We start from the raw sequence: 25,559 nt of genomic DNA on the forward strand, positions 1-25,559 counted from the left end.
TCTCGTAAAAGTGTCTTTAGTTTCTCTTTCTGTGGATATATTATGTACAATGTATATATTTTTTAAACTAGTTACTTGAATGATATTTTCTCTGAAAAGATAATTTCTAAGTTCAGGACCAGTTGTTAGAATGCTGTGAAGCTGTTTCCCACACCTGAAAATTTTTCTGAGCTTAGTTTCTTTGAAAGAAATTAATACGAGATTAACATCACCTACTCCTTTATGCAGATGTTAAAGACAGTGGCTTAGTTTTGTAAATGAGAGGAATTGATACATTCTATCATTGTAAGGTAATAACGAGTAAGATTCTCAGCATTCTAATATTAATATGTTTACTGAGTAAAGGAAAAAAGAAAACCATTGGAATATATAATTTACCTTGAAGTACAACACTGACAAAGTAATTTTGTTCTGCTACTCTTTCTGTCCATATAGCTAAGTTATTATTTAAAGTTTTAGATGAGAAAAGTAATATTTGTCATTTCATTATATACTGATTTGTGAGGAATCTTAGAAAACTTTTACTCATATAATTCTCCTATTGACAAGAAAGCAGTGAAAATGTCTCCATGAGCATATCCTAATAACTATTTGCTGTCTTTGCTAGTATTTTGAAGTAATATTCATGCTTGTGATCTACCTTAGATCTACCTTTTACTCACTTATCTTTAAGCCAGAAAACTTCTGAGAAAATCTGCAAGTTAATAGAACTCCCAGACCCTTCATTCCAGATCAGTAGACTGTTAGTTGCTTTTCAATTCAAAACCTACATTTAAGAGTGCTAAATGCATTTTCTTTTCTGGAGTGTGATACTAAATCCAGGAACCTTAGGTTCATTAAAGAATGTACATTTACAGTATATATATTACTTCTTGTGGGATATAAAGGATCATGCTTACTATCTTCACCAGTTTTTGGTTTTGTATTTTAAAGGATTTACTTTGCTTTCAATTTACCTAAAGGAGATGATGGGTCCCTAAAGAAAAACCCTGCTATTATTTTATTGAAAACATATTTACCTAATCTACTAAATGATTGTGATTTGTCTGAAATCAGTGTATCCCAATCGCTTCTTGGCCTTTTGGCTTAAGTTCAAGAGAAATCATTATAGCCCAAACCCAGAGAATAGTAAAATTCAAATATATATCTGAAAAAGTATTTATTTAAGTTGTATTCAGACTTGAAAGATTAAGAAGGTAAAAACTAAATAGGATTAATTCTGAATTCAATCATATGTCCTTTTTCTCACACAGAAAACATTTTTTTTGCTAACTTTGGAGAACTGCTTGAATTTGAGGCAAAAACAGATACATTAAATAATAAACATTTTTGTGTAACTGATACTTTTCTAAAATGTAGCTCTAATCCATACCTTTTTTATGTTTTGTGAAATGAAAATGCAGTTGTGTTTAGTTATTTGGACTTACAGTTTTGTCGTTTCTTATGTGAGGAACTGTCTTATTTAATAAATTATTTTGACATTCACTAACATTTTGCCTACTTGAAATAGCATTTTCAAGTATTCAATATTTGGTTTAAAATGGTTAAGAAGAGGGAAGGTAAGTAAGACATCTTAGGTCTATGTCACTAAGTACAGAGTATTACATTTCACTACCTCTGGTGTTTTTCTCACCTAAGATACTTAAAATCCAAGTTCTTTATTTTTGTGACATACATGTACCTTTAAAATACACCTCATTATATTTTATGTTTTAAAAAATTACTTGGCAAAATAACATTTTATTAGTTTCCTCCCTCTCAGTTTTTGTGGCATATGCCATTTTTAAATTGGGTGTTATATTCAGAAAATGAATGAAAATATTAATTTCAAAACATACTAGTTAACATCTGGTTTTTATGACTTGCCTACAAAAATAAAAGCCTTATACATTATCTATAATTGATACTACTTAAGGTGGTCAAATAGTGTTGTTACTCTTCAGAAGATTACATTTGTAGCTACTTTTTGGGGAAATACTCAAAATGCTTGGTTCAGATTACTCTTTATGATTAATAACTTTAATTCAAAATGAAACAGATGAAATAAATTCAATTTAGCATTAAATATTTAACCATAAGTAAGCGAGTTAGCATAAAATTTAGTATAAAAAATTCAACAAATTAAATAATTTAGTCTAAAAAGGAATAAAGGAACAGTTTAAAGAGTACAGATAGTCACCACGTGATTTAAATGAGTCATTTTTAGACTTGAATAAGTTTTTAAAGAGATTTTTTTTAATGAGGAAAGAACACATTAAAGTGGCTCAAAAATAAAATGGAGTATATACAATAGAATATATTTTAACGCTTAACACATTGAATACAAATCTTCTTTAAAAACATTTAACTGTCCATGTGTTAATTTTCTTTTGGAGGTGGAGGAAAAAGTTTTCCAAGAGAACACTTCACAGTTGATGGAGCTTTGAGGTTCTGTCCCAGTTAAGGTCCCAGTGGTTTTATTTCAGATAGCTTATATTGTAGATTCATTGTCAGATATCTTTTTCAAGGTCTGTAGGCTATGTTGAATAAAATTCTCTGTTCCTTGAACTTCAGAGAATCTGGAATCGCTTCTCCTGACAGACCAGTTTTTCATTTTTATTGAATTCTGAATTGTGTCTGATGTAAAGTAGTAAACTATAGGGTCAAAACAACAGTTGGAAACAGCAATGCAGAGAGTGATTGGATACATTGTCCTTACTGCTGCCACTACTGAGCAATTAACAAATGTTTGTGTTCTCATAAGAGAATATAAAATAAGATTGATATTGTAAGGTACAAAACAGAAACAGAATATAACCAAATGTACAAAAATCATTTTTAAAACTTTCGTTTTGTTCATTTTGCTTCTACTTAATGTAACAGGTTTATTTAAAGTTCTTAGCACCATACTAGAGCAAGTTACGTTCAAAATTAGAGGAATAAAAAATCCCACTATTTCGATGAAAATCACAATCCTTGAGAGGTAAGTTTTCCACGTGGCTTCCGAAAAGTTTTCAAAGCAGGTTTCTGAGGTATTGTTAGGATGTGAGTTGGTAGATTGAAAAAACACTGCTGGTGCACTTCCTCCCATCACAGTTAACCACACGGCAATGCAAACAATCTTTGCATTTCGTTTGGTTCTTAGAGTCTTTGACCTGAAAGGATAGACGATTGCCAGAAATCGATCTACACTAATGGAAGTTAAAAAGAGAATGCTTCCGTACATATTGGTATAAAACAACATCACAGAAATCTTACAGAGTAAATCTCCAAATGGCCAATTCCGTGTTGCAAAGTAAAAGATCCTGAAGGGTAAAGTGAAAACAAAAAGCAAGTCTGACATTGCCAAGTTAATCATGTACGTGGTAGTTTCATTTCGCACTTTGAGGATGCAGATGAAAATGTATATGGCAACACAATTGGATATTAACCCAAGCACAAACACCATGCTGAACATGCACCCATACAGTGTGTACTTAAAAGAGTCATCATAGGGGCACTGGGAGCTGTTTGTGCTTACCATTATAAAGGCGCGTCCAGCTTGTGGTGTGGAGGTCCTTCTGTGTTGCCGAGGTCCTTTTGTCAGCTGCTGTCTCCTTTGGTATTCAGATTTTGACCACTATAACTTCCAGTATAATTGCAGAGTTTGGATCTTTGGCCAGTTTTATAAAATGCTTTCTCTTTCTCTGAAATCTCCAAAAGAAACATGAAACTTACTGCTCCAAAGTTTCTAGTAGGTTCTTCAACAGGAAAGTACTCTCATTTTCTAGTCTCCTGATAATCCATGAATCCAGGGTCGCAGTCAATGAAGCCAACCCGTAAGATTGCAGACATAAAGAAAAGCTGCGTTTCTGAGTCTGGAAATACAGCCACTTTGTTTTGTAAACTTGTATTTCCGTAGTCAAGATGAATGTTCCAAAGCTAATAGTTTCTTACACTCCAAAATGTTTAAGCTTAGGTTAACAATCTTATTTTGCTTTTCAATGCAAAGTTTCAGAGACTTAAACATTCCCAATTTGTCTTCTACTTTTTTAAAATGAGATTTTCCTTTTTGGTATTCCTGCAGCAGATCCCAGACGGTGGTAAATAGAAGAATCTTTTATAGGTTCTGAAGTAAATTCCTAAGCATGTTAGCTCTTGCTGAGTTGAAGCTTTTTCCGAAGTTGCCAGCTGTAACTGTGAGATGGGCTTTCTCTGAGAGGAAAAAGAAAGGCTTGCTAGATTTGTAATATGACATCACAGGAAGAAGGGGCTGGGTTTGAACAAAGAAAGGTTTCAGCCCAGTTTGTTTGCAGTTCCTTTAATCTGATAATGTGTCTGCTGGGAATATACCTAGGAAGCTTGCAAATGGTCACTGGCTGCTTAGCTGGCTTTTTATGTGGAAATGATTTCTGTGGTTCTGGCAGCATCTCAGAATTGTTTTTGTTTTGTTTTATTTGCATAGTAATAATTGAGAGAGAAAAAAATCAGTTTAAGCCTCTTGTTTCTCTCATTCAGTTGCTTCTATGTTTGGCACTGACCTTTTTTTAGAAATAAAATATATATGGGTGCACACTTGTAAATTATAGTTTTTAGGAATATCTTAATATAGCAATTTAAAGAACCATTTAATGACTGAAAGACAGACTTTTAGAGACCAGTGGTAATTCTGCCACTCTTGTGTCTTCTGGTTTTTTCTGATTACTCAGATTCAACTTGATTGGTGTGGTTGTGACTAGCTTTAATTCTGGTTCTCTTTAGTTTTTGATAATTTCCTAACATCCTTCCTATGAGACTGAATTATTCTTTTAGAGCTATTTCAATTTTTTTTTTTTTTTTTTTTTTTTGGTACTGGGGATTGAACTCAGTACCTTGTGGCTGCGAGGCGGGCGGCAGCACCACTGAGCTAAATCCCAGGCCCTATTTCAATTTTTATATTACCCGTTTCACAAATTTAGCTCCACAATAGAGCATATGTTTAGCATTTATGCTCTGGATTTCATCCCCAGTGCATGTGTGTGCGCACCTACACAGACACACACAAAATAATAATAATAATAACAATAATAATAAATACAAAAGAGAGAGAATGTTTATCTTTGGTATGGTATTAATTTTATTTTACCCACAATTTAAGCACCAGTGAAGGTGTATTCTTTTTGAAAGCAAAATGCCTTTCTTCTTAAATTGATTGGAATAGTTTATGGAGAATAACAGTTCTATGTAGCTGAATTTTAGATTCATAATTTTATTTTTGTTCTTCCCAGCTCTATTTTTCACTGTCTTGCTATGACAGTAACCATATGCTGTAATGTATTTTAGGTCTTATTTTCATTTAAAAGTTCCTATGAATGGTTTCTGTATTTTATTGAAAGTATACTCATCCCCTCCCCCAATCAAAAGAACATATGGATGGAATGAAGGCAGATGAATGTAAATGTTATTTCCTCAAGGATTAAGGCTGTCACACTGTTGAGATACATGTTTTTCTTATTTTGAACTACTTTTGTGTGTGTGTGTGTGTGTGTGTGTGTGTATGTATATTGATGTGCGTGTGTGTGCATGCGGCTTCCAAGACTGAAACCGGGGTTTGGTGCATGGCAAGAACATGTTCTACCACTGAGTTATGCCCTCAGCCCCTAAAGTATCCTCTTTGAGAAAAGAGTAGATCTAGTTGTGTTTTACTGTTAGTATTCTTGAGTATCAGTTAAGGAATTTAAGAGGAATTTATTTTTCCTTAATAAATTACTTAGCTAATTTAAAAATAACACATTACAATATTGTTTTATACTGTTTCCACATTTTTACTTATGTATGTTGATGAATTATAATTATTTCAATTTGGAAATTAATCTACAATCAAATGGTATAAATATGACTTATAACCAATAAACTTAAAACATTAAGAGTTGAATTACTTTGTATCTTTTTTGTATTTTCTTTGGTATAAAAAAAGGCACAGATGTGTTTATATTAGAAAGCTGTTAGAAAATTTGAGTGGGCAGTAGTGAAAAAGTAGTTAATAAGCCTAGACCTGGTTTACTTTTACTTTCATTTTGAATGTGGTATTTTCTCAAAGAATTAAAATATATTCTATACTGGAATATTCTTCATATAATTGTTACTCCCCTGTTTATTTTTAGTTTTTTCGTGTTTGAGTTGATGTTTAAAAATGAATATATAACTATTTGTTAAATTATTCATTATTCAACATTATTTTCATTATTATCTGTATATTTGTATATCTTTGTATTTCTAATTCTTAGCACAATTTTGACCCTTAATAGATACTGATGTGTTTGCTGATGAATGAATCATAGCAATAAACTTGGGTTTTTGTTGAGACTTGTTTCTAATAAGCAATAGCAATGGAGCTGTTTCAGCAGGAAGAATATAATGTATTATTATTAGATTTTTTTGAGGTATTTTATTTGCCAACTTATGGGACCAAAGTGAAATTTGATATTATGGAAAATCCTTAGGATTTTTTTATACAAAGACTACTTACAAAGAAAGTTTTAAAAATTCAGGGAATTAAGTATATTAAATAGATGCTTTTGTATTTGATGAACTCATACAAACTTAAGGTGGGATTTATACACTTCTGAAATTTAAGAGTGGGAGTCAGTTTTTCTTATATGGATTTTTTTCTTTTTTCTGGTGGGTGGGTAGGTGGTGAAATAAAAAAACCAAAGTCAGGGGCCAGGGATTTAGCTCAGTGGTGCTATGGCTGCCTCACAAGCTCAAGTTCCTGAGTTCCATCCCCGGTGCAAAAAAAAAAAAAGAAAAGAAAACCAAAGTCAGAAGCTGAAGTGGTAAAGATAAATTTTATTCAGGACTGTTGCAATAGTATACGTATACAACTGATTTGAATATAGTATACCTATACAGTTGATTTGAAGTATAGTAAATCTCATTATGCATCTCATCACTTTTCAAATTTTAATTATATACAAAAGCCAAGTGAATAACCACCTAGCTTATAAAGTAAATTTTTTATTAGTACATTAATAGTCTCAATCTTTTAGATGTATGTTTTTTTTTCAGATTGAGAGGGAATATTTTGTTAGTTATCAGAAGTTTAAGGATTTGGGTAACTTCTGAGTTCCTGATTAATTCTACTGTGATATGGCTTTGAGGAAAACTTACCCAGGCCTGCTTCAAAACAGGCTCAAAACAATGTTAAACCTTTATTGAACACTAATATAAATCAATACAGTGTAAGGTGTGTTCCTCAATCAGTCTTTTCTTTTTCATATAGGTTATTTCTTGCTTTGGTAGTAATAACATTTTTATCTTGTTCCTTCTTTATTTGGACTGCCATCTTTTTTGTATAAATCCATTCACTCTGATCTATATGGTTATTATAATGTCTTCTCTTCCTGTTTCTAGTCCTGTGGTCTACCTATTGCCCCCTATTAGACCTTTTCAGATCAACTCCTGAGTCACTCAACTAATTATATATTATCTTCTTGCTTCCAAAAAGAACTTATAGCAACTATAATTTTAAAATGAATATGCTATCAAAACCAATGGAACAAACACTTAAGATTTTAGTATTTTATGATAGGCAAATTATACTTTAGTTAAAAATTTTAAATAGAAAGTCAGTGTGAAAGACATAACACTTTAAAACATGAGGACTGGGGATGTAGCTCAGTGGTAAAGCACTTTCTCAGCATGTGTGAGGCCCTGGGTTCCATCTCCAGGACCGTAAACTAAAGTAACTAAATATGAAAAATATGAGAGAAATTATTTTAAACATTTCATATTATTCTAAAAATTAATGTTGAGTTCAATAAATGTTTCCACCCCCCCCAAAAGAACCAAACCTTAAAGCATAAATCCATTATACATTAGTAAAAGAATTAAAGTCATACGTGTGTGGGGAGGAAGAAGTGTAGGAAAGTGTGGGAAATAATATCAGAAAAACCAAAGCTAAGGGAAACTGTTGCATTTGACACAGGCAAAATAAAAAAAATATGTGTAGCGGATTATGTTGTCCTCATTTAGTGAAAAGAATCTTTCTAGAATGTCAAGAAAAAAAACTTCTCTTTAACTCAGAAATATATTATGAAACTTTATACATATAGAATATTTTGTAATGGTGGAAATATTTATTAATGAAATGCCATTTATTACTGACTCTTATTTGAGGAAAAATACTAAATATCAAGCTATGGTTCTGAGAAAACATATTTTTTTGTTGGTAGATACATGATGTGGTATTTTAACATTGGGCTAGTTTGATCATCTAATGCAAAGGATCTGTACCTGGGGACCTTGAAATCCCTTTTGTATATACCGCACCCTCCTTAGGAGCCTTTATGAGATTCTCAAACATTATGACTAGAAACAGATAGGAAATACAGATCTGAAGAGAAGAAAGATCAACAACTCAAGCCTCCAAGCTGTTTCTTGGAAATATTGCTGAAATATTTTGACATTTTTTTCTCTATGTACACTGGAAGGAATCTAGGCTGTCAGTTGCTAATGCAGATTCTATGTAAAAAGTAATACAGAAATAAATACATGTGTGTAAGCAATAAAATGTGAATCCCATGTATATTTTTTAAAAGGAAAGTGTAAAAGTGTACTATTAAAGAGCACTAGGCAGAGAACAAGAGAAGCTTCATAGGCAGTCACTTGGCTTTTCTAGGATTCTGGTTTCTTGGCTGTAAAAGGAAGGGAGTTGAACTGCACAAGGGTGCCTTGCTGCTTCCATATCTGATTCTGCTTCTTTGAATACTTTGAATGTTTAACTGCTGCATTTTTTTCACTTGTAGGTATAACAAATCAAGGAGTCACTTTTTATTCTTAATGTTTAAGGATTTCTGATTTTGAAACCAGGCTTAACAAGAAACATGTATGAGGCTCTTGCTTCAGAAAAGAAGAAATGCTAAATATTTTTGTAGTAAATAAAAAGGGAGCCTTTTATTTATATTTCTATAGCATTGTTCTCCAAAAAAATCTTCTTTCCAAAATACAAATAAGATGCCATTTGGTCTTACTATGAAATTGACCAAAGATCAAAAGTATTGATCAAAAGTATTCTTTTATTCATGGAGGTATTCTCTCATTAAATTTTTTTAAATGAATTTTATTGGTACATTTTCATATACAATATAATTACATTCATCATTGGAAATCTGCAACCTTATATAATCTCTCTTGGTTCTTATTTTTTCCCCATTCCCCTGCCCTCCCTTAAATCCCTCCCTATTTACAAACACTTGGTTTCCATTTTTTCATTTTCTCATATTAATTCCATTCCCTTCTTTCCTTTCCCCTACTCCTCCCAATTCCCCTTCCCCTTTGCCCCTTTTCTTCCTATTACACATTATCTATTATATCATTTAGTCCTTATTTACACTTTCAGTTTCTCACACTAGAGAAACTATTTGGTATTTACACACATGTGTCATATTTATTTCATTTAAGAATATCGCCTCAATGTGCATCCATTTAGATATAAATGTCTCTAGTTTCTCATTTTTTATGGCAGAGTAGTACTCCATTTTATTAAAAAAAAATATTTTCTTGATCCAGTCTCCAGTTGATGGGCATTTGGGCTGTTTCCAAGTTTTAGCTATTACAAACTGTGCTGCTGTGAACATGGGTGCACATATATCACTGTGGTATGATTCTTTTAATTCTTTGGGGAAGATCCCCAGCAGTGGAATAGCGAGGTCAATTGGGACTTCCAGTCCTAATTCTTTGAGGTATCTCCATACTGATTTCCACAGTGGTTGCACCAGTCTGTACTCCCACTGGCAGTAGAGCAGGGTTCCTCTTTCCCCACTGCCCTGCCAGCATTTGCTATTCCTTGATTTCATGATAGCAGCCATTCCTTCTGGGGTGAGGTAGAATCTCAGTATGGTTTTCATTTGCATCTCTAGAATGACCAGTGATGTTGAACATTTTTTCATATGTTTATTTGCAGTTTCTACTTCTTTGAGAAATGTCTGTTCATTTCAGATGCCCAGTTTTGGATTGGGTCTTTAAATTTGAGAGGTCTGATTTTTTAAAGTTCTTTATAGATTCTAGATAGTAGACCTTTATCTGAAGACCAACAGGTGAAAAATTTTTCCCACATTGTGGGTTGTCTCTTCACACTGCTGGTGGTTTCTCTTGCTGTGCAGAAACTTTTTAATAAGAAAAGGTCCCATTTTTTGATTGTTTGTGCTAGTTCAAGGGCAACTGAGGTTTTGTTCATAAAATCTTTTCCTACACCAATGTCTTCAAGAGTTCTACCTAACCTCTGTTCCAACTGGTTCAGAGTTTCTATTTTAATATTTAGATCTTTAATCCATTTAGATTTTAGTTGAATGCATGTTGAGAGATAAAGGTGTCTAGTTTTAATCTTTGGCAAGTTGAAATCGAATTTTTCCAGCACCACTTACTAATGAGGCTATCTTTCCTCTAGTGAGGGTGTTTGGCTCCTTTGTTAAGATAAGGTGGCTGAGTGTGTCTAGAGTTGTTTCCGTATCTTCTAATCTGTTCCACTGGTCCTCAGGTCTGTTTCTTTGCCAGTACCATGCTGTTTTTAATCACAGTAGCTTTGTAGTATAGTTTCAAGTTGGCGGTTGTGATCCCCCCTGCCATGTCCCTGTTGCCTAGAATTGCTTTTGCTATTCTGGGTCTCTTCTTGTTCCAAATGAATGTTTGGATTGTTTTCTGAAAGTCTGTGAAGTATGCTGCTGGAATTTCAATTGGGATTGCATTAAATCTATATAGCAGTTTTGGAAGTATGGCCATTTTCACTATGTTGATCCTACCCAGGAGCAAGGGATATCTTTCCATTTTCTGATATCATCTTCAATCTCTCTTTTCAGTGTGCTATAGTTTTCAAGGAAGAGGTTTTTATTTTCCTTTGTTAGGTTGATTCCTAGGTATTTCAGTTTTTTGGATGCTATTGTGAAAGGAATTGTTTGCCCTATTTCTCTCTCAGTGAGCCTGTTGTTCGTGTAGAGGAAAGCTATTGATTTTTGTTTCTTGACCTTGTATCCAGCTACTTTACTGAATTTGGTTAAGTCTAGAAGACTTTTTGTGGCGTTCTTGGGGTCTTCTATATAGAGTATCATGTCATCTGCAAATAATGACCATTTAACTTCTTCATTTCCTATCTTTATTCCTTTTATTTTTTTCTCTTATCTAATTGCTGTGGCTAATGTTTCCAAAATTATATTGAACAGGACTGGTGATAGTGGACATCCTTGTCTTATTCCTGATTTTAGTGTGAAGGATTTCAGTTTTTGACCATTTAGTATGATATTGGCTGTTGATTTTTCATAGATGGCTTTTATCAGGTTGAGGTAGAGACCGTCTATTCCAGTTTTTTTGTAGGGTTTTTATCATAAATGCATGTTGGATTTTGTCAAAAAAATTTTTGCATCTTTTGAGATGATCATATGGTTTTTGTCCTTGGCTCTGTTGATATAGTGTATTACATTTATTGATTTGTGTATGTCGAACCATCCCTGCATCCCCGGGATAAATCACACTTGGTCCGGGTGTATGATCTTCTTGATGATCTTATGCATTCTAATTGCCCGAATATGATCAGGGATTTTTGCATCTGTATTCACTAGTGAGATTGGCCTATAGTTCTCTTTTTCAGTTGAATCCTTCTCTGCTTTGGAGTCAAGGTTGATGCTTGCTTCCAGGAATGAATTTGGGAGTATTGCTTCCCTTTCAATTTCATTGAAGAGTTTAAACAGTAGTGGCAGTAGTTCCTCTGTAAATGTCTTGTAGAATTCAGCAGTGAAGCCATCAGGACCCGGGCTATTCTTAGTTGGTAAGTTTTTAATTACGTTTTCAATTTCCTTGATTGATATTGGGTTGTTTATAATTTTTAGGTCTTCTTCATTCCACTTTGGTAGTTCATACCTATTTAGGAATCTGTCCATTTCGTCTGTGCTTTCCACCTTATTGATGTATAGGTTCTGGAAGTAGGTATTGATGATCCTCTGGATTTCTGCTGGGTCTGTTGTAATTTCACCCTTTTCATTCCTAATTGCATGGATTTGGGTCTTTTCTTTCCTTTTTCTGATAAGGTTGGCTAAGGGTTTGTCAATTTTGTTGATTCTTTCAATGAACGAACTCTTGGTTTCATTGATTTTCTGTATCATTCTCTTAGTCTCCATTGCATTGATTTCTGCTCTGATCTTTATAATTTCCTCCCTAGTATGAGCTTGTGGTTTGTCCTGCTCTTCTTTTTTTAGAAGCTTGAGGTTCAGCATCAGGTTATTTAATTGAGCTCACTCTGTTTTCCTAAGGTGAGTATTCACTGCTATGAATTTCCCTCTTAAGACTGCTTTCATTGTGTCCCATAGATTCCGATATGTTGTATTGTCATTGTCATTTAATTGAAGGAACTGTCTGATTTCTTCTTTAATTTCCTCTGTGACCCATTGGTTATTCAGAAGTGTGTTGTTCCCTTTCCGTGTGTTTATGAAATTCTTGAGGTTTCTTTTCCTATATTCTTAAATTTCATCGCTCTTTGTTCTGATAATATTCAGGGGATAACTTCAGTTCCTTTGCACTTATTTAAACATATTCTATGAGCAAGTATGTTGTCTATTTGGTAGAATGACCCATGTGCAACTGAAAAGAATGTGCATTCTGATTTTGTGGGATGCAGTACTCTGTAAACACCTGTTAAATTCATTTGTTCAAGAATTTGATTGTGTTCTAGTATTTCATTACTTATTTTTTGTCTAGTTGATCTATCTATTTGTGACAGTGGGGTATTGATGTCCCCCACTACTATTGTATTAGTGCTTATTTGATTTTTCATGTCTGTTAGTATTAGTTTTATATAGTTGGCTACACTAGTGTTTGGTGCATATATGTTTGTGATTGTCATCTCTTCCTGTTGGATTGTTCCCTTTACAAGGATGTAGTGTCCTTCTTTGTCTCTCTTAATCAGTGTTGGTTTGACAACCACTTGATCTGCAAAGAGGATAGCTACTTCTGCTTTTTGGGGGGTTCCTGTCACATGGAGTATTGTTTTCCACCCTTTAACTTTCAGTCTATGAGTTTCTTTTTGAATGAAGTGTGTTTCTTGTATGCAGCATATTGTTGGTTTTTGCTTCTTGACCCATTCTGCCAGTCTATTTCTTTTGATTGGTGAATTGAGATCATTAACTTTTAGGGTTATAACTGATACGTATTGACTTATCATTGTCATGAGTTTTTCTTTTTGTTGGATTCTCCCCCTTTGCATTTAATTTCTTGTGCCCAGTGAATTCATTCTGCTGGGCTTCCTGGGGTAGTGATCCTTGATGTGTTTTCCTAGGATATTATCTAAAATTTTTTTGGAGTGCTGGTTTGATATTCATGAAGTTGCTAAGTTGCTCTTTGTCATGAAAGTGTCTTCTCCATCAATGTTGAAAGATCGTTTTGCAGGGTACATTAATCTGGATTGGAGGCTGTTTTCCTTTAGGGCTTGAAATACATCACTCTAAGCTCTTCTTGCCTTGAGGCTTTGCATTGAGAAGTCTGCTGTGATTCTGATAGGCTTTCCTTTGTATGTGATTTTTTTTCTTTTCTCTGTTTGTAGAATTGTCTTCCTTCTGTTGGGTTTCTCATATTTTAACTATTATATGCCTATGTGTAGATTTTTTTTGATCAAGGCTAGTTGGAGTCCTATATGCCTCACTTATCTGAATGTCAAGTTCTTTTCCCCTGCTTGAGAAGTTTTCTGCTGTCACTTCTGTGTACAGTTTTTTTTTTTAATGTCATCTGCACTCTCTCCTGTTTCTTCATTGACTCCAGTCAGTCTTATGTTATTCTTCTTTGCATTGTCTAGCAGCTGCTGTATTGGTTTCTCATGTTCCCTTACTATTTTAAAGAAATTTCCTTTTCCTGGTCACTAATTGCAATCTTATCTTCTATATCTAAAATTCTGTCCTCACCTTGGCTCATTGTGCTGTGTAGACTTTCAGTGGAGTTTTTAATCTCCTGGAAATCAGCTTGGATCTGTTTTATGGATTCCATTTGTTTCCTATGTTGGGATTCCATTATGTTCCTCAGCTCCTCTATTTTTTTTATCTGTGTCCTTTCTAGATTTATTAGTCATGTCTTACACTATGGCCCCAATCTCTGCTGTTATCTGAGGAATTATTTCTGATTTCATTTTTTCCAGGTTGTCTTTTTTTGCCAGTTCATGGAGTCTGGGTGGTTGAGCATCATATTTTTCCAACTCATTTCCCTTTTGGGTTGCTTACATCATCTGGAAGACTGGTTTTGAGATTTGTTTATGTGTCTTCTCATTTCAATGGGTGGGGGACGGGGGAGGGTGATGTTGTGTGCTGCTGGTGCTTCTGCAGCTCACCTCCTTGTTGCTGGGGGTGGTGGTATGGCGTCCTCCCATTAAAAGTTTTGAAGGCCAGCTGAGCATGGTAGTGCGTATTTGTAATCCTAGCTACTTGTGAAGTTGATGCAGGAGGATCACAATTGCAAGTCCAACCTGGCCAGTTTCTTCAGGACCCTGTCGCCAAAAAAGGGCAAGTAGGGGAGGGAGCCTGGGAATGTGTAATATTCAATGGTAGAATGCCCTAGTTTCAATCTCCAGTGAGGGTAGAGAGTTGTATCTAACATGACATTGACAGTAAGGGATATTCCCCCCAATTTTTTTTGAATCAGACGATATGTGAAAAGCAAAAAATAAATTTGCTCAGGTTCAAAAGAAAGTGTTGAACAGTGATAATTAAAATGTGAGAAAACGCATAGTTTATTCTGAGTATGCTCATTTTGAATAAAGCAAATGTTTGCTCTGATGAGATGTGGGTCTTTTCTGTCTCTACACTTAGGAGAACAACAAAGTTTTCTCTGGAAATTTTTGAAGTCAGTTTATTTACAGTAAGTTTTCTATTTAGGTTTAGATACAAGACATTTTTATTTTGATAAGTATTTGTAACTTGTGTAGACAGAATATATTTCCTATAAAAAGATCTTTTAGCCTATATGGAGAATTTATTAAGTTGTAGACAGATTTAGTTTTACTGTGAGCCTGTTTGATATCATGTGGAAGTGATTTATTTTTCTATCCTTATTGCAGGCATTTAAAACTTTATGTTACTTTTTTACTGAAGCGTTCGTCATCTACCCAAGTTCAAAGGTTTGAACCATTTTGTAGGGGTTGGATAGGAGTAGAAGAGGAAAGATTTAAAGGATAATGAATGGTGATTATAGCAAACTAAAAGTGGATGGAAATGATGGTTGTAGCAGGTCCAAGCAAAGAAGATAAAGGGAATTAAGAGGAGCAATAATGTTACTGTGTTTTAAGATTTAAAACTTCAATAAGCATATTTATCTCTGCTTATTCTTTGGTTATTCCTTCTTCCTTTTTTTCCTCCTATCTCTTCTTGTTCCCCTCTTCTTCATGTCTACCTCTTACAATCCTACCACATTTTCCTATGGAATCTTCTCAATCTCATCTACTCCTTTTTATATTTCTGTAGTACTTTGTCTTGTTTTTAAGACATACTCATGCAATTCATTTAAGATTAAAAAACAAATCATGTTAGTGCAAAGCATATTGATAAATGTTTGTATAGCGTAGAGATGAGAGTCTACCAGTATAGTACAGGGCCTCCAGAGGTGATGTCTAATGAAGTTTAGCTTTTATAATTAAATAAAAAAATTTAATTTCAATTGAAAGTTAAACCCAATCTGGCAATAATGTCTTCGTATAACTCCATTAGTAGAGTCAGATTGCCTTTCCATCCAAAATTCAGAATATTATTTTAGTGACTATTTTCTCCATTCTCACAACAATACTACATAACCCAGTCCTACACTAAATTCCTAGAAAAGAAGTTAATTATTCACTACAGTGTATGCCTTGGGACATAAGAGCTTAACTTGGTCATAGAATGACAAGATGGGTTGCAGTTTTAAAAAATATTTCAACTACTGTGGAAATAGCAAGGTGTGGTGAAAAGACCAATTTGACAAGGTGTTAAGTGACCTGGATTCTAATCCCAGCTACTAAAAAATGTGACCTTGAGCAAATAATTTGACTTGTCTATTATGTATCTGTAAAAGGAGAATATTCAGTTAGACCTCTAGAATCCTTTTCAGTCCTTAGCTTTCTAACGTAATCTCCACAAGAATTTCAAATGTTCAGAACGCGTTTTACTCTTTTTATATTGTTTCCATTTTATGGATGAAGAAACTTGAATGTACAGGTTGTGGCTTGCTTAGAACTGTAGAGTAACTGATGAAGCCAGAATTACAAATTAGCTCCTCACTATATGCATGCACTCTAGTTTCTTTACAGATTTGTCAGATGGAAACATACATAAGTATATGCATAAATGCATTGTATAAAGAACTCTAATCTTAAAATCTAAAATTTTTGTCTTCAGTTTTTGGACTTTGTCTTGGACAGAGTCTTACCCTGAACTGTGGAATAGATACAATGTGCCTTTCTGGCCTTACAGATGGTTTTCAAAACAAAATGAAGTGAAAATACATTTTAACTGTAACACTGTAAAAAGTGCTATTATAGAGGAAGTAGGTTATAATATCTTAATTTTATAGAGATAAAGGATAAGTTGTAAGAACATAGAATGAAAAGATTTCTGGGGGGTTTTTATGTGCATTAGTTCTGGGGATTGAGCCTGGGCCTTTTGCATGCAAGGCAGTACTAATGAGCTATATCCTCAGCCTGGTTTTGTTTTCTTGACTTAATAGGGGTCCTGTGCTTTATGCCAGAAAAAGAAGTTGTCATTTGATATATTTTATATACCTTTTTGGCACCGTTAATACATAGCAGACTTAAATCTCCAAATAGACATATGGTTTTCTTTCTTTTTTTTTTTTTCTTTTTGGTACTGGGGATCGAACTCAGAACTCTGCTTGCCAGGCAGATGTGATGCTGTTGAGCTAAATCCCTGGCCCCTTCTTATTTTTTTAAAATATTTATTTCTGAGTTGCTTAGTTGTTGACATATTGTGCTAGTGTTAGCACCTATCCTCTAATGTTGGTGATAGCACTACATCCTAGAACCTCACAATACAAGTCTGTTTTATACCTATTGCAAGGCAGTATTCATTTTCTTCACCATTTCTGCTGTTGTAGTCAGTCACACAGAATAACTGGGGAAACTGAAGCCATGGGAAGCAAATTCCTAAGTTGCTTGATTGAATTTTTCCAGAACTGGAACTAGAATCCTAGTTTCTTGACTTAGTCCTAACTTTTCCTGCTATAAAAGGTTCCAACTTTTTTGTTGTTGTTGTTGTTATTGTTGTTCCTCACATAAGACAGGAAATTTTGTTCATAGCTTAGGTGACTGTTAAGCAAAGCAAAAGTTTGTTTTTATATGTGTGAGCCACATAAGCTTTTTTAAAAAACTCAAAAGTTTGTTAAGCAAAGCTTTGTTCTTATATGTAAGCTACATAAACTTTTTTTAAACACTAAAAAGTTAAACTAAATTTAACTAATCTTTTAGAAGTTTTCATCCATCAGGATTAAAGTAGGGCAAACATTCTTCATTTTCAGCTTCATCTTTGTTGAATAAAAAAATTGTTTAGGTTTGTACAAAGTACTGTGCCAAATTTTATGCAGAGGAAGGAAATATCACTGTTCCTTCCAAATAAATAGAGCAAGGGTCTTCTATGAATAGTAAATGTAATATTTTGCAGCATTGTTTAGTATCAGAAATCTAGGTACTCTTCAGTTTATTTCAGTAAGCATTTATTGACCTTTTTAAACCCATTACTGAGTGGTGGAGGTAGAGAAGGATTGCTATCTGTGAATGCACCTGGAAGCTGAAGCCTGGGTCTAGAAAGCTATTCTCTATTATACCTGAGTCCTTTTGCCTTCCAATAATGAAAATATATGCATCTTAATAGTTTTTGCATGTTTGCTCCTGGATTTATATTTGCTAGTTGTACACGGAAATGTAATGTTATAAAATATAAGGACAAAAAATCTTGTTTTTAATAAAACCAATTTCAGTGTTTTATAATGACTCAGAGACATGTTTCTGAAAATATTGTCACTGAGTTACATGCATACATATATCTGTGAAAGATGTAAGGAAGATGGCATAAACAAGAAAAATGGATTCTCTGGTTCTATTTTCACCCTACACATAGTATAAATCATACACAGACAAAATTAGTATAGTTTAGAGAAGAAAAACAACTTGGAACTCTGCTCAGAGAAGGACCTTGACTATACATAAAGAGATTTTTTAAACAAATATAAATCTTACATGTTTTCAATCAAAATAAAATTTCAAAAATTATGCATGTCATTTTAAAATGACTTCCCATTAGCCTTACAATTTTTATATCAACAATGATCATTTAGAAATTTGAAAAAAGACTCAATTTAGAGCAAGAACAAATAATATAAAATACCTTAGTAATAAACTTAATAGGCAAAGTATAGAGTTGAGATGAAAACAAAGCAAAAGACTACAAGATTTTAATGCAAACCATAAAAAGAACACCTGAAAAGTGACAATTTATCTAGAACAAATGTATAAATGTAATGCCAATCCAGTAAAAATCCCAATAGGTTTTAGTAAATGTCCTTAAAACCTATAATTTTGTTTGCCTATAGAAATACCTATGTGAGTTATATAAGCTAGCATTTTCATTTTGAAGAAAAATTCTTTCCTTCCTAATTTGGACTCCTTTCAGTAATACCTGTGTCCCCATATCCTCACTTAGGCCAGGTAATTATCACTTTTAACAGGTCAAAACTATATAGTCATCTTGGTTAATTTGCATTTATTTATGAGGTGAACCTAGAAATGGACCATAAAGACCTAGAATTAGGTGAATTGATATATGATAATTTTAGCACTTCAGATCAATGAAAAAATATAAACAATTCAATAAAAAGTAGTAGTAAAGGTGCAAATTTCCAGTGATGAATGTCATTATATTGTTTACCTAAAATGTACTAATGATTAGAATGAATAATCAATAATGCAAAATAGGAAAAAAAGGTCCAAAGCGGTAGGGGTAGTGGGAGGGGCAGGGGAAAGGAAAGAAGGGAAAGGAAAAATGATGAGAAATGGAAAAAATGGAAATAAAGTCTTTGTAAATAGGGAAGGGTGGAGGGGGTGAAGGGAGGGCTAGGAATGGGGAAAAAATAAGAACCAAGATGCATTATGTAATGGTACAGTTCCCAATGAGAAATGTAATTGCGTTGTATACCTACAATGTACCAATAAAAGAATTTAATAAAGTGCAAAAAAAAAAGTAGTTCTTCAGGGTAGCAATTTGGAGAAAAAAAAGGGAAGACTATCCCTTACACCAGTATTAGCTCGAGCTATATAAATAATTTAAATTAAAATTACTGCATTAAAAACAGTCACTGTATAAAAGTTCTGGGGGAAAAAAAGGAGTGCATCTTTAAAAAGTAACAGTATCACAGGTGTAGGTCAGTGGTAAACACTTGCCTAGCATGTGCAGGGCTCTGGGTTTGATCACCAGCACCCCCAAAAAGAAATAATAAAATAAATTTTAAAAATAACAAAATAGAAAAGTTTTATAAGGATCACTTGAAGTATGAAGTTTTAAAGAAAAAGATACAGGTTTTAGTAGTTTTCTTGCAACACTACTATAAAGTAAAAAGAAAATTATCAGTTGATCATATCACCTTTCACATAGTATTTAAGTGGCACATTTCTTTGTAGAAAGAAATGTATTAGAAATAACTAAAAATTAATAATCTTTCCAAAAAATGGGGAAGGGATCTGAACAAGTATAGCATTTTTGTCCTTAGAAAGAGTTCTGTTTTCAGAGTCCAAATTTAATATTTCTTTTTAAAGGTTTTATCTTCAAAATAAATGACTGTATTAGTTTAGAATTTATTTTATTTTACAGATGACAGGTGTTTTTAAGATCTAGTTCTGTGAACATTGTTACAAATATATTTGAAACCAGAAATGTTTTGACTTTAGGCATTCATATAGATATTTTGCCCTTAATCCAATTAGAATTCAAAGAAAGTGACTTATTAATAAATACGGATTTTCCAAGGTATAGAAGAACGAGTAAAGTTCTAAGCCACTGGCCATTCATTCCCAGTACAAAATTTCCACGGTCATTTCTTTTATTAGTTTTGCTGGTGTAATTGTTTTAATTAACTGATTCAAATTCTTGGAACAAGTGAACATTTCCCATCAGTACCATATGTTACCAGCACTACCTCAGAAGGACAGAAACAAAGGACCGGAAAGACTTCCTCTACAAAAGGCCTTGTTTTAAAACCCAGCCTTTTGTTGTTGCGGTTTTAGTTAAACAGAGGTGGACCCTTTTGACCTGCCCAGAAGAAGTCGCTGGATTGTTGTCTTGGTCATTATAGGAAAATGGGAGAGGCACTTAAAAAAGTTTTTTCCTGCTAGGCAGAGGATATAACCCAGTGGTCAGTGCCCTGGGTTTGATTACCAGCAGTGCAAATATCTTTTCTGTTTATTGTTAATTCATCTCTGGATCCAGTGGTACTTGTTATTCAGTAGTGAGTATTGATTAAATGTCAACTGCATACCGAGTGCTGTTCTAGTTACAGGGAAAACAACAGTGAAAAAAAACTACTGAATTTATATTTTATGTGGAGGAGACAACCAGTCAATAAATAAGCAGTTACAAAATTGTGATTATAAGTTCTGTGAAGAAAAATATAGTTAGGAAAAAGAAGAGTGGGCTGTTACTATCCTATATTGGAAGGTCAAAGAAGGCTTTACATTTCAACAGAGACTTGAAAGAAATAAGAAAAGAATCATATGAATATCTCAGGAAAATTAATCTTTTTTTGGAAAATTAATTTTTAACTGATCAATATCTTTAAAAAGCCTTTCCCAATCAATATTTCTTGCCTTGTCTCCCATAAATTCACTTACTAAGTTCATGTCCCAAGATTGTCATGGAAATTGGAAATTTCCAAATAGCATTTCCACTTGGTAGAACTGTGCTTATCTACTTCTGATATTTGTTTTGCATGACTCCTCATAAACTACAAAAGTTTTTTTACTTTGCTTTTGGCTACTTGACAGTGTCCTCAAATTACTTAAAGAGAGTAGCTGTCTTTCATTAAGAGGAGCCCCAGGTCAGTGGAATCATTTCAAGTCAGAGTCCACCTTGACTTTGTTTCTCCCTGTTCCGTGATTACATTCATGTATTTTACTCTTTGATGTGTTGGCTAGCACTCTATTAGTTTAAGAGACTGAACTTTCTTCTCCTGAGTTCACTTTTCCTGATATCAGGGACATCTTACATCCTATATCAGCTGTCTTCTATTCTAACTATGCCTGGATGAACATCCAGGATCTTCAGTGTACTTATATCCTATTTGTCTTGTCTCTGTGATAACATAGTATCCTAATTCTGGATCAACTTAAGATTGTGTCTGTCCTTCAAAGAGACAGTCCTTGGCCTTACTCCTGTTCTTTTTTTTTTTTTTTTTTGGTACCGGAGATCAAACTCGGGTCCTTGCACTTGTGTAGCAGGCAGAGAAACCGCTGAGCTAAATCCCTGGCCCCCTTACTCCTGTTCTGACACACAAACATTACCCAACACTACTGCCTAGAACCCTAATTTCACCTTTCACGGACCCACTGCACGGTTTTCTAAGAGCATATGACATCATTCCATTATCTCTTTGGTACTTAAATTTTCCCTAGGAGTAAAGTTAAAATTTATTTATTTATTTATTTATTTATTTATTTATTTATTTATTTTGGTAGGGGTCAAACTCAGGACCTCACACTTGCCAGACAGGTGTTATGCCACTGAGCTAAATCCCCAGCCCTTAAATTTTAAATTTATAATGTAGTAAAGATATACCATTAAGGCTCTTAAAAAGCAGTACAAAAGAAGTAGAATGAAATAAGAAGGAAAAAAAAGATAATCCTACCCTAGTGCACTAATGAATCAGCTGTTTATAATTTTCTACATTTAATTTCTGTCTGTCCTGATATGCTTGTATAGTTTAAATCAGAGAATAATATCTTTACGATTTAAAGAGGGACACTGCTTTTTCTTTTAATGTGCTCTTAGGTAAGGACACATTCTATAGTATCTTTCAAACTTTCTTACTATAAATTTCTCAGTGATTTTAACCACTTATCTATTCTAATCATTAGGAGAAATGAATGAGTTAATTTCTGATTTGAACATGCATGTAAATGAAAACCTGAATATTCTCATGACATATTTTGAGTATAATTGGTTAGAAATACATTCACTTCTTATAGAATTTAATCTTTTTGAAAAAATGCTATGTGTTTTTCTATTTAGGAAAGTGTGCATACTTAGGCAAATTTAGAAAACAGGAAAATGTACTTTCATATTTTATAACATTTAAGAACATTTAGATTTACTAACTATAAATTTAAAAAATTTTATGTCAAGCAATAAAAGTTTTATGCAAGATGGATAATATTTGAGGGAAAGAGTTGGGATTCTGTTTCCTTGCTCTGTAATATACTTACAGAGGGCTTTTTCAGGGATTTCCTGAGTACCTAATGGAGATGAATGTTGCAAAAAAAATTTTTGTAGAAAGGACTTTTGCCTTTAAATAAGCCTTAAATAAGCAGGATAGATTGTATTTAAATTAAACCATTTTCAATTACTAGTAAAAAACACTTTTAAATCCTTGATAACAGTGTTATTTTTATTTGATAAACCCTTTCACTGTTTTGTTTTACTATTGACCAAAATAATTTCCCCCTTCATAGGTATTTATTGCATAAAACAATATCTTTGGAATTATTTATGAGTACTAGAAAAATGTGTAGTTTGGCTTATTCACATTTATTCCCTTCATCATCTTTGAGTTAGTTTCTTCTTGAGAAGGGTCATGTCTTACAACTTTAGTCTTTATAACCTCAATATTTATTTAAAGGTCAGAAGAAAATATGATCTTAAAGATCTTGATAATTAGGAGCAAGGTCCCTAGTAGTAATGGCTTTGCATTTCATCATATTATAAATTGAAACCTTGAAGTTTTAAAATTCTACTTCAATGAATCAGTTTTGGGATTCAGTCTTGATAATGAAAGAGAATTGTTTTTTAACAGAAACAGTATTTTACTATTGTTCTGCCAGGAGTATCTGCTTCAGGTGCTTTCCCCAACAACCTCAATACTCCTGAGAGTCCCTTTCCCAATAGGAAGCCCATGGGCAGGGGAAGCCAGCAAAAGGGAGCCAGCCACAACAAAGAACCTGGCCAGATGCCTATTTGAGCCCCCAGGCCCAAGACTCCTCTTCCTAGACCAGAGACACTAGAGTAGTAGAGGACCAGCAGTTCAGAGACCCAGTAAGGGACACTTGGCAGCCTGATCTGGGGAGAAGGTGGAGGTTCATGTATCTACCACCATACTGTAAAGGCGATCCTTTCTCCATTGGTTTGCTTTTGTACCTTTGTTGTATGGAGAAAAAAAAGAAGATGTAAGAAAAAGAGATACAGGATTTAAGCTAGCCATGTCAATAATCACATTAAATGTAAATGTTTCAAGCAGCCCAATTAAAAGATAATTAGAGTGTATAAAAAGCAAGACCCAAATAAATGCTATCCACAGGAAGACAATTTTAAATATAAAGGTACAAATATTTTAAAATTAAAAGGTTAAATGAAAATATTAGAAGCCTAGATATAATTAAGGAAAACTAAGGATAATTCTAAGGTTTGTAGAGAGATGAGAGATTAGATAGTTGATCACACAGTTAACCAAAGAAAATATTGAAGGAATCATAACTAGTGGTGAAGGTAATGAGTTGATGCTAATGTTTGAACATTTTATATTTGAGGTATTTGTGATACCTCTGTGTGGAGATCTTTATATGCATTTGGATGTATGGATCTATAATTTAAAAGCATAGTTTTAGTCAATAATATTGATAGGAGTAATACAAATATAGTTAGAGTCATAATTGTGGTTCAGTCAGCATATATATTGGCAAGAGGATCCAGTGGAATACCAGTACTAAAGGACCAGGGAAATAAAATGGAAAAGAACACAAGGCTAATTTTTCTTCCTGTTTTCTATTTTAGTTTTCTTTCACAAGACAAAACCTTCTTAGAACAATCTTAGAATTTGGCTTAGGGTAGTACAAAAACATTTCCTGTATTGTAGGTCCAATAATCCTTAAAATATCCAGAAAACAACAGCAATTCCTGCCTTCCACTTCCCCTATTGTTAATTTTCCTACTAGTTCTGGAGATCTTATGCTTACTTAGATAATCTCTTATAGGAGCACTATGACTTCATAGCCTTGATGTCCTTTAATTTCTGGAATACTTCATGCTTATTTTAGAAATATATTCTAATTATGAAAGATCATTTAGAATACACATATGGCTTCAACTTTTTCTATTAATATTATTCATTTGGTGGGATATCTACTAATCTTACTGACAATGAGAGTCTAGTTTCCGTCACAGGATTAAGTAGCACAACAGTGAAGTGTTGTACTAAGAACAGTTATGCTCATAATTAATTTGAATAGATAAATAATGACATGAGGGAGCTTGCCTGAGTACAGGAGAAAACTGCCACCTGAATCCTGGATGGGAACAGTGTTACAGTGAAAAATACATGTATTTCATTATCAAAAATTAAATTACCCAAGCTTTTCTCCATAGTTTTTTTTTAAAACATCAGCTTCTATATTAGTTATCTACTGAAGTGTTAGCTACTAGCAACTTAAAACAACGAATGTTTCTTACACAATTTATGAAGGTCAGGAATCTGGGAGTGGCTTAGCTATGTGGTTTTGGCACAGGTTTTCTCATGAGCGATCCTTCAGTTATCAGCCAGCTCCTCAGTCATCTAAGGCTTTACTGGGGTTGGAGAATTGGCTTCCAAGTTCACTCCCATGGTTGTTGACAGGTCTCAGTTGTTCTTGGGCTGATGGCCAAAGGCTCCAGTTTTTTGCTACCTGGGCCTCTCCAGGGCATTTGTCATTAAATGGCATCTGCTTCTTCACAGAGCAAGAGATCCTATAAGAGAAAGAGTACCTAAGATGGTAACCACAAGTGTTTAATATGCTTATCTCAGAAAAGATATGCCATCACTTTTGCCATATACCTTAGCTACATAGACTAACCCTGCTATAAGAGCAGTCTACACAAGGCCATAAATAATCAATGTCAGGGATTATTGAGATGAGCCAGAAGGCAGGCTGCCACAGTTGTCATTCACTGTCAGTTAGAAAGCACATCATATCATTAGTTTTCTTGATTGTGTTTTGCTTTTTAATTTAACTCATAAAATGGCCATGTTGTGTGTTAACATCCTAGAAATATTTCCTGTATACAAACATTCCTTGTTTAACAACCTGTTAACAGATGTTCAGACTTACAACTGAGGTATGCTGTTTAGACTTCCAACCTGCTGCTCAGACTTATGACCCATCGTTTTTTTGTACAATTCAGCTCTATACATCTTGTTTATAGATCCTCGGTGTCTCTTTTTGTACAGTGAACCTTGTGTATATAGTACTGTAATTTTTGCTGATTGTGTTACACAGTACTATAGTTTTATGATCTGTTATACACTACAGTACTGCATATCAGTTATGCAGATAAAAGCAAAGTCATCAAGTTGGAGTTTCCTTTGACCATTTCTTT

The 25,559-nt window shown here is 33.7% G+C and overlaps 2 protein-coding genes across 2 annotated transcripts in view; one reads left to right on the top strand and one right to left on the bottom strand.

Annotated features, from left to right (window-relative positions):
• The window catches only part of Rb1 (RB transcriptional corepressor 1), a 166,241-nt gene that overhangs the window by 106,854 nt on the left and 33,828 nt on the right, over positions 1 to 25,559 (top strand). The window lies entirely within an intron of this gene.
• Lpar6 (lysophosphatidic acid receptor 6) lies at positions 2,214 to 4,205 on the bottom strand. Its single transcript, XM_004844185.3, has one exon. It carries the CDS (start codon positions 3,500 to 3,502, stop codon positions 2,471 to 2,473), a length of 1,032 nt encoding a protein of 343 aa, XP_004844242.1. The 5' UTR covers positions 3,503 to 4,205; the 3' UTR covers positions 2,214 to 2,470.

The sequence above is a fragment of the Heterocephalus glaber genome, unplaced genomic scaffold, assembly GCF_053883595.1.
Source record: "Heterocephalus glaber isolate CG9 unplaced genomic scaffold, H.glaber_assembly_v1.0 deba00001666, whole genome shotgun sequence".
NCBI lineage: Eukaryota > Metazoa > Chordata > Mammalia > Rodentia > Bathyergidae > Heterocephalus > Heterocephalus glaber.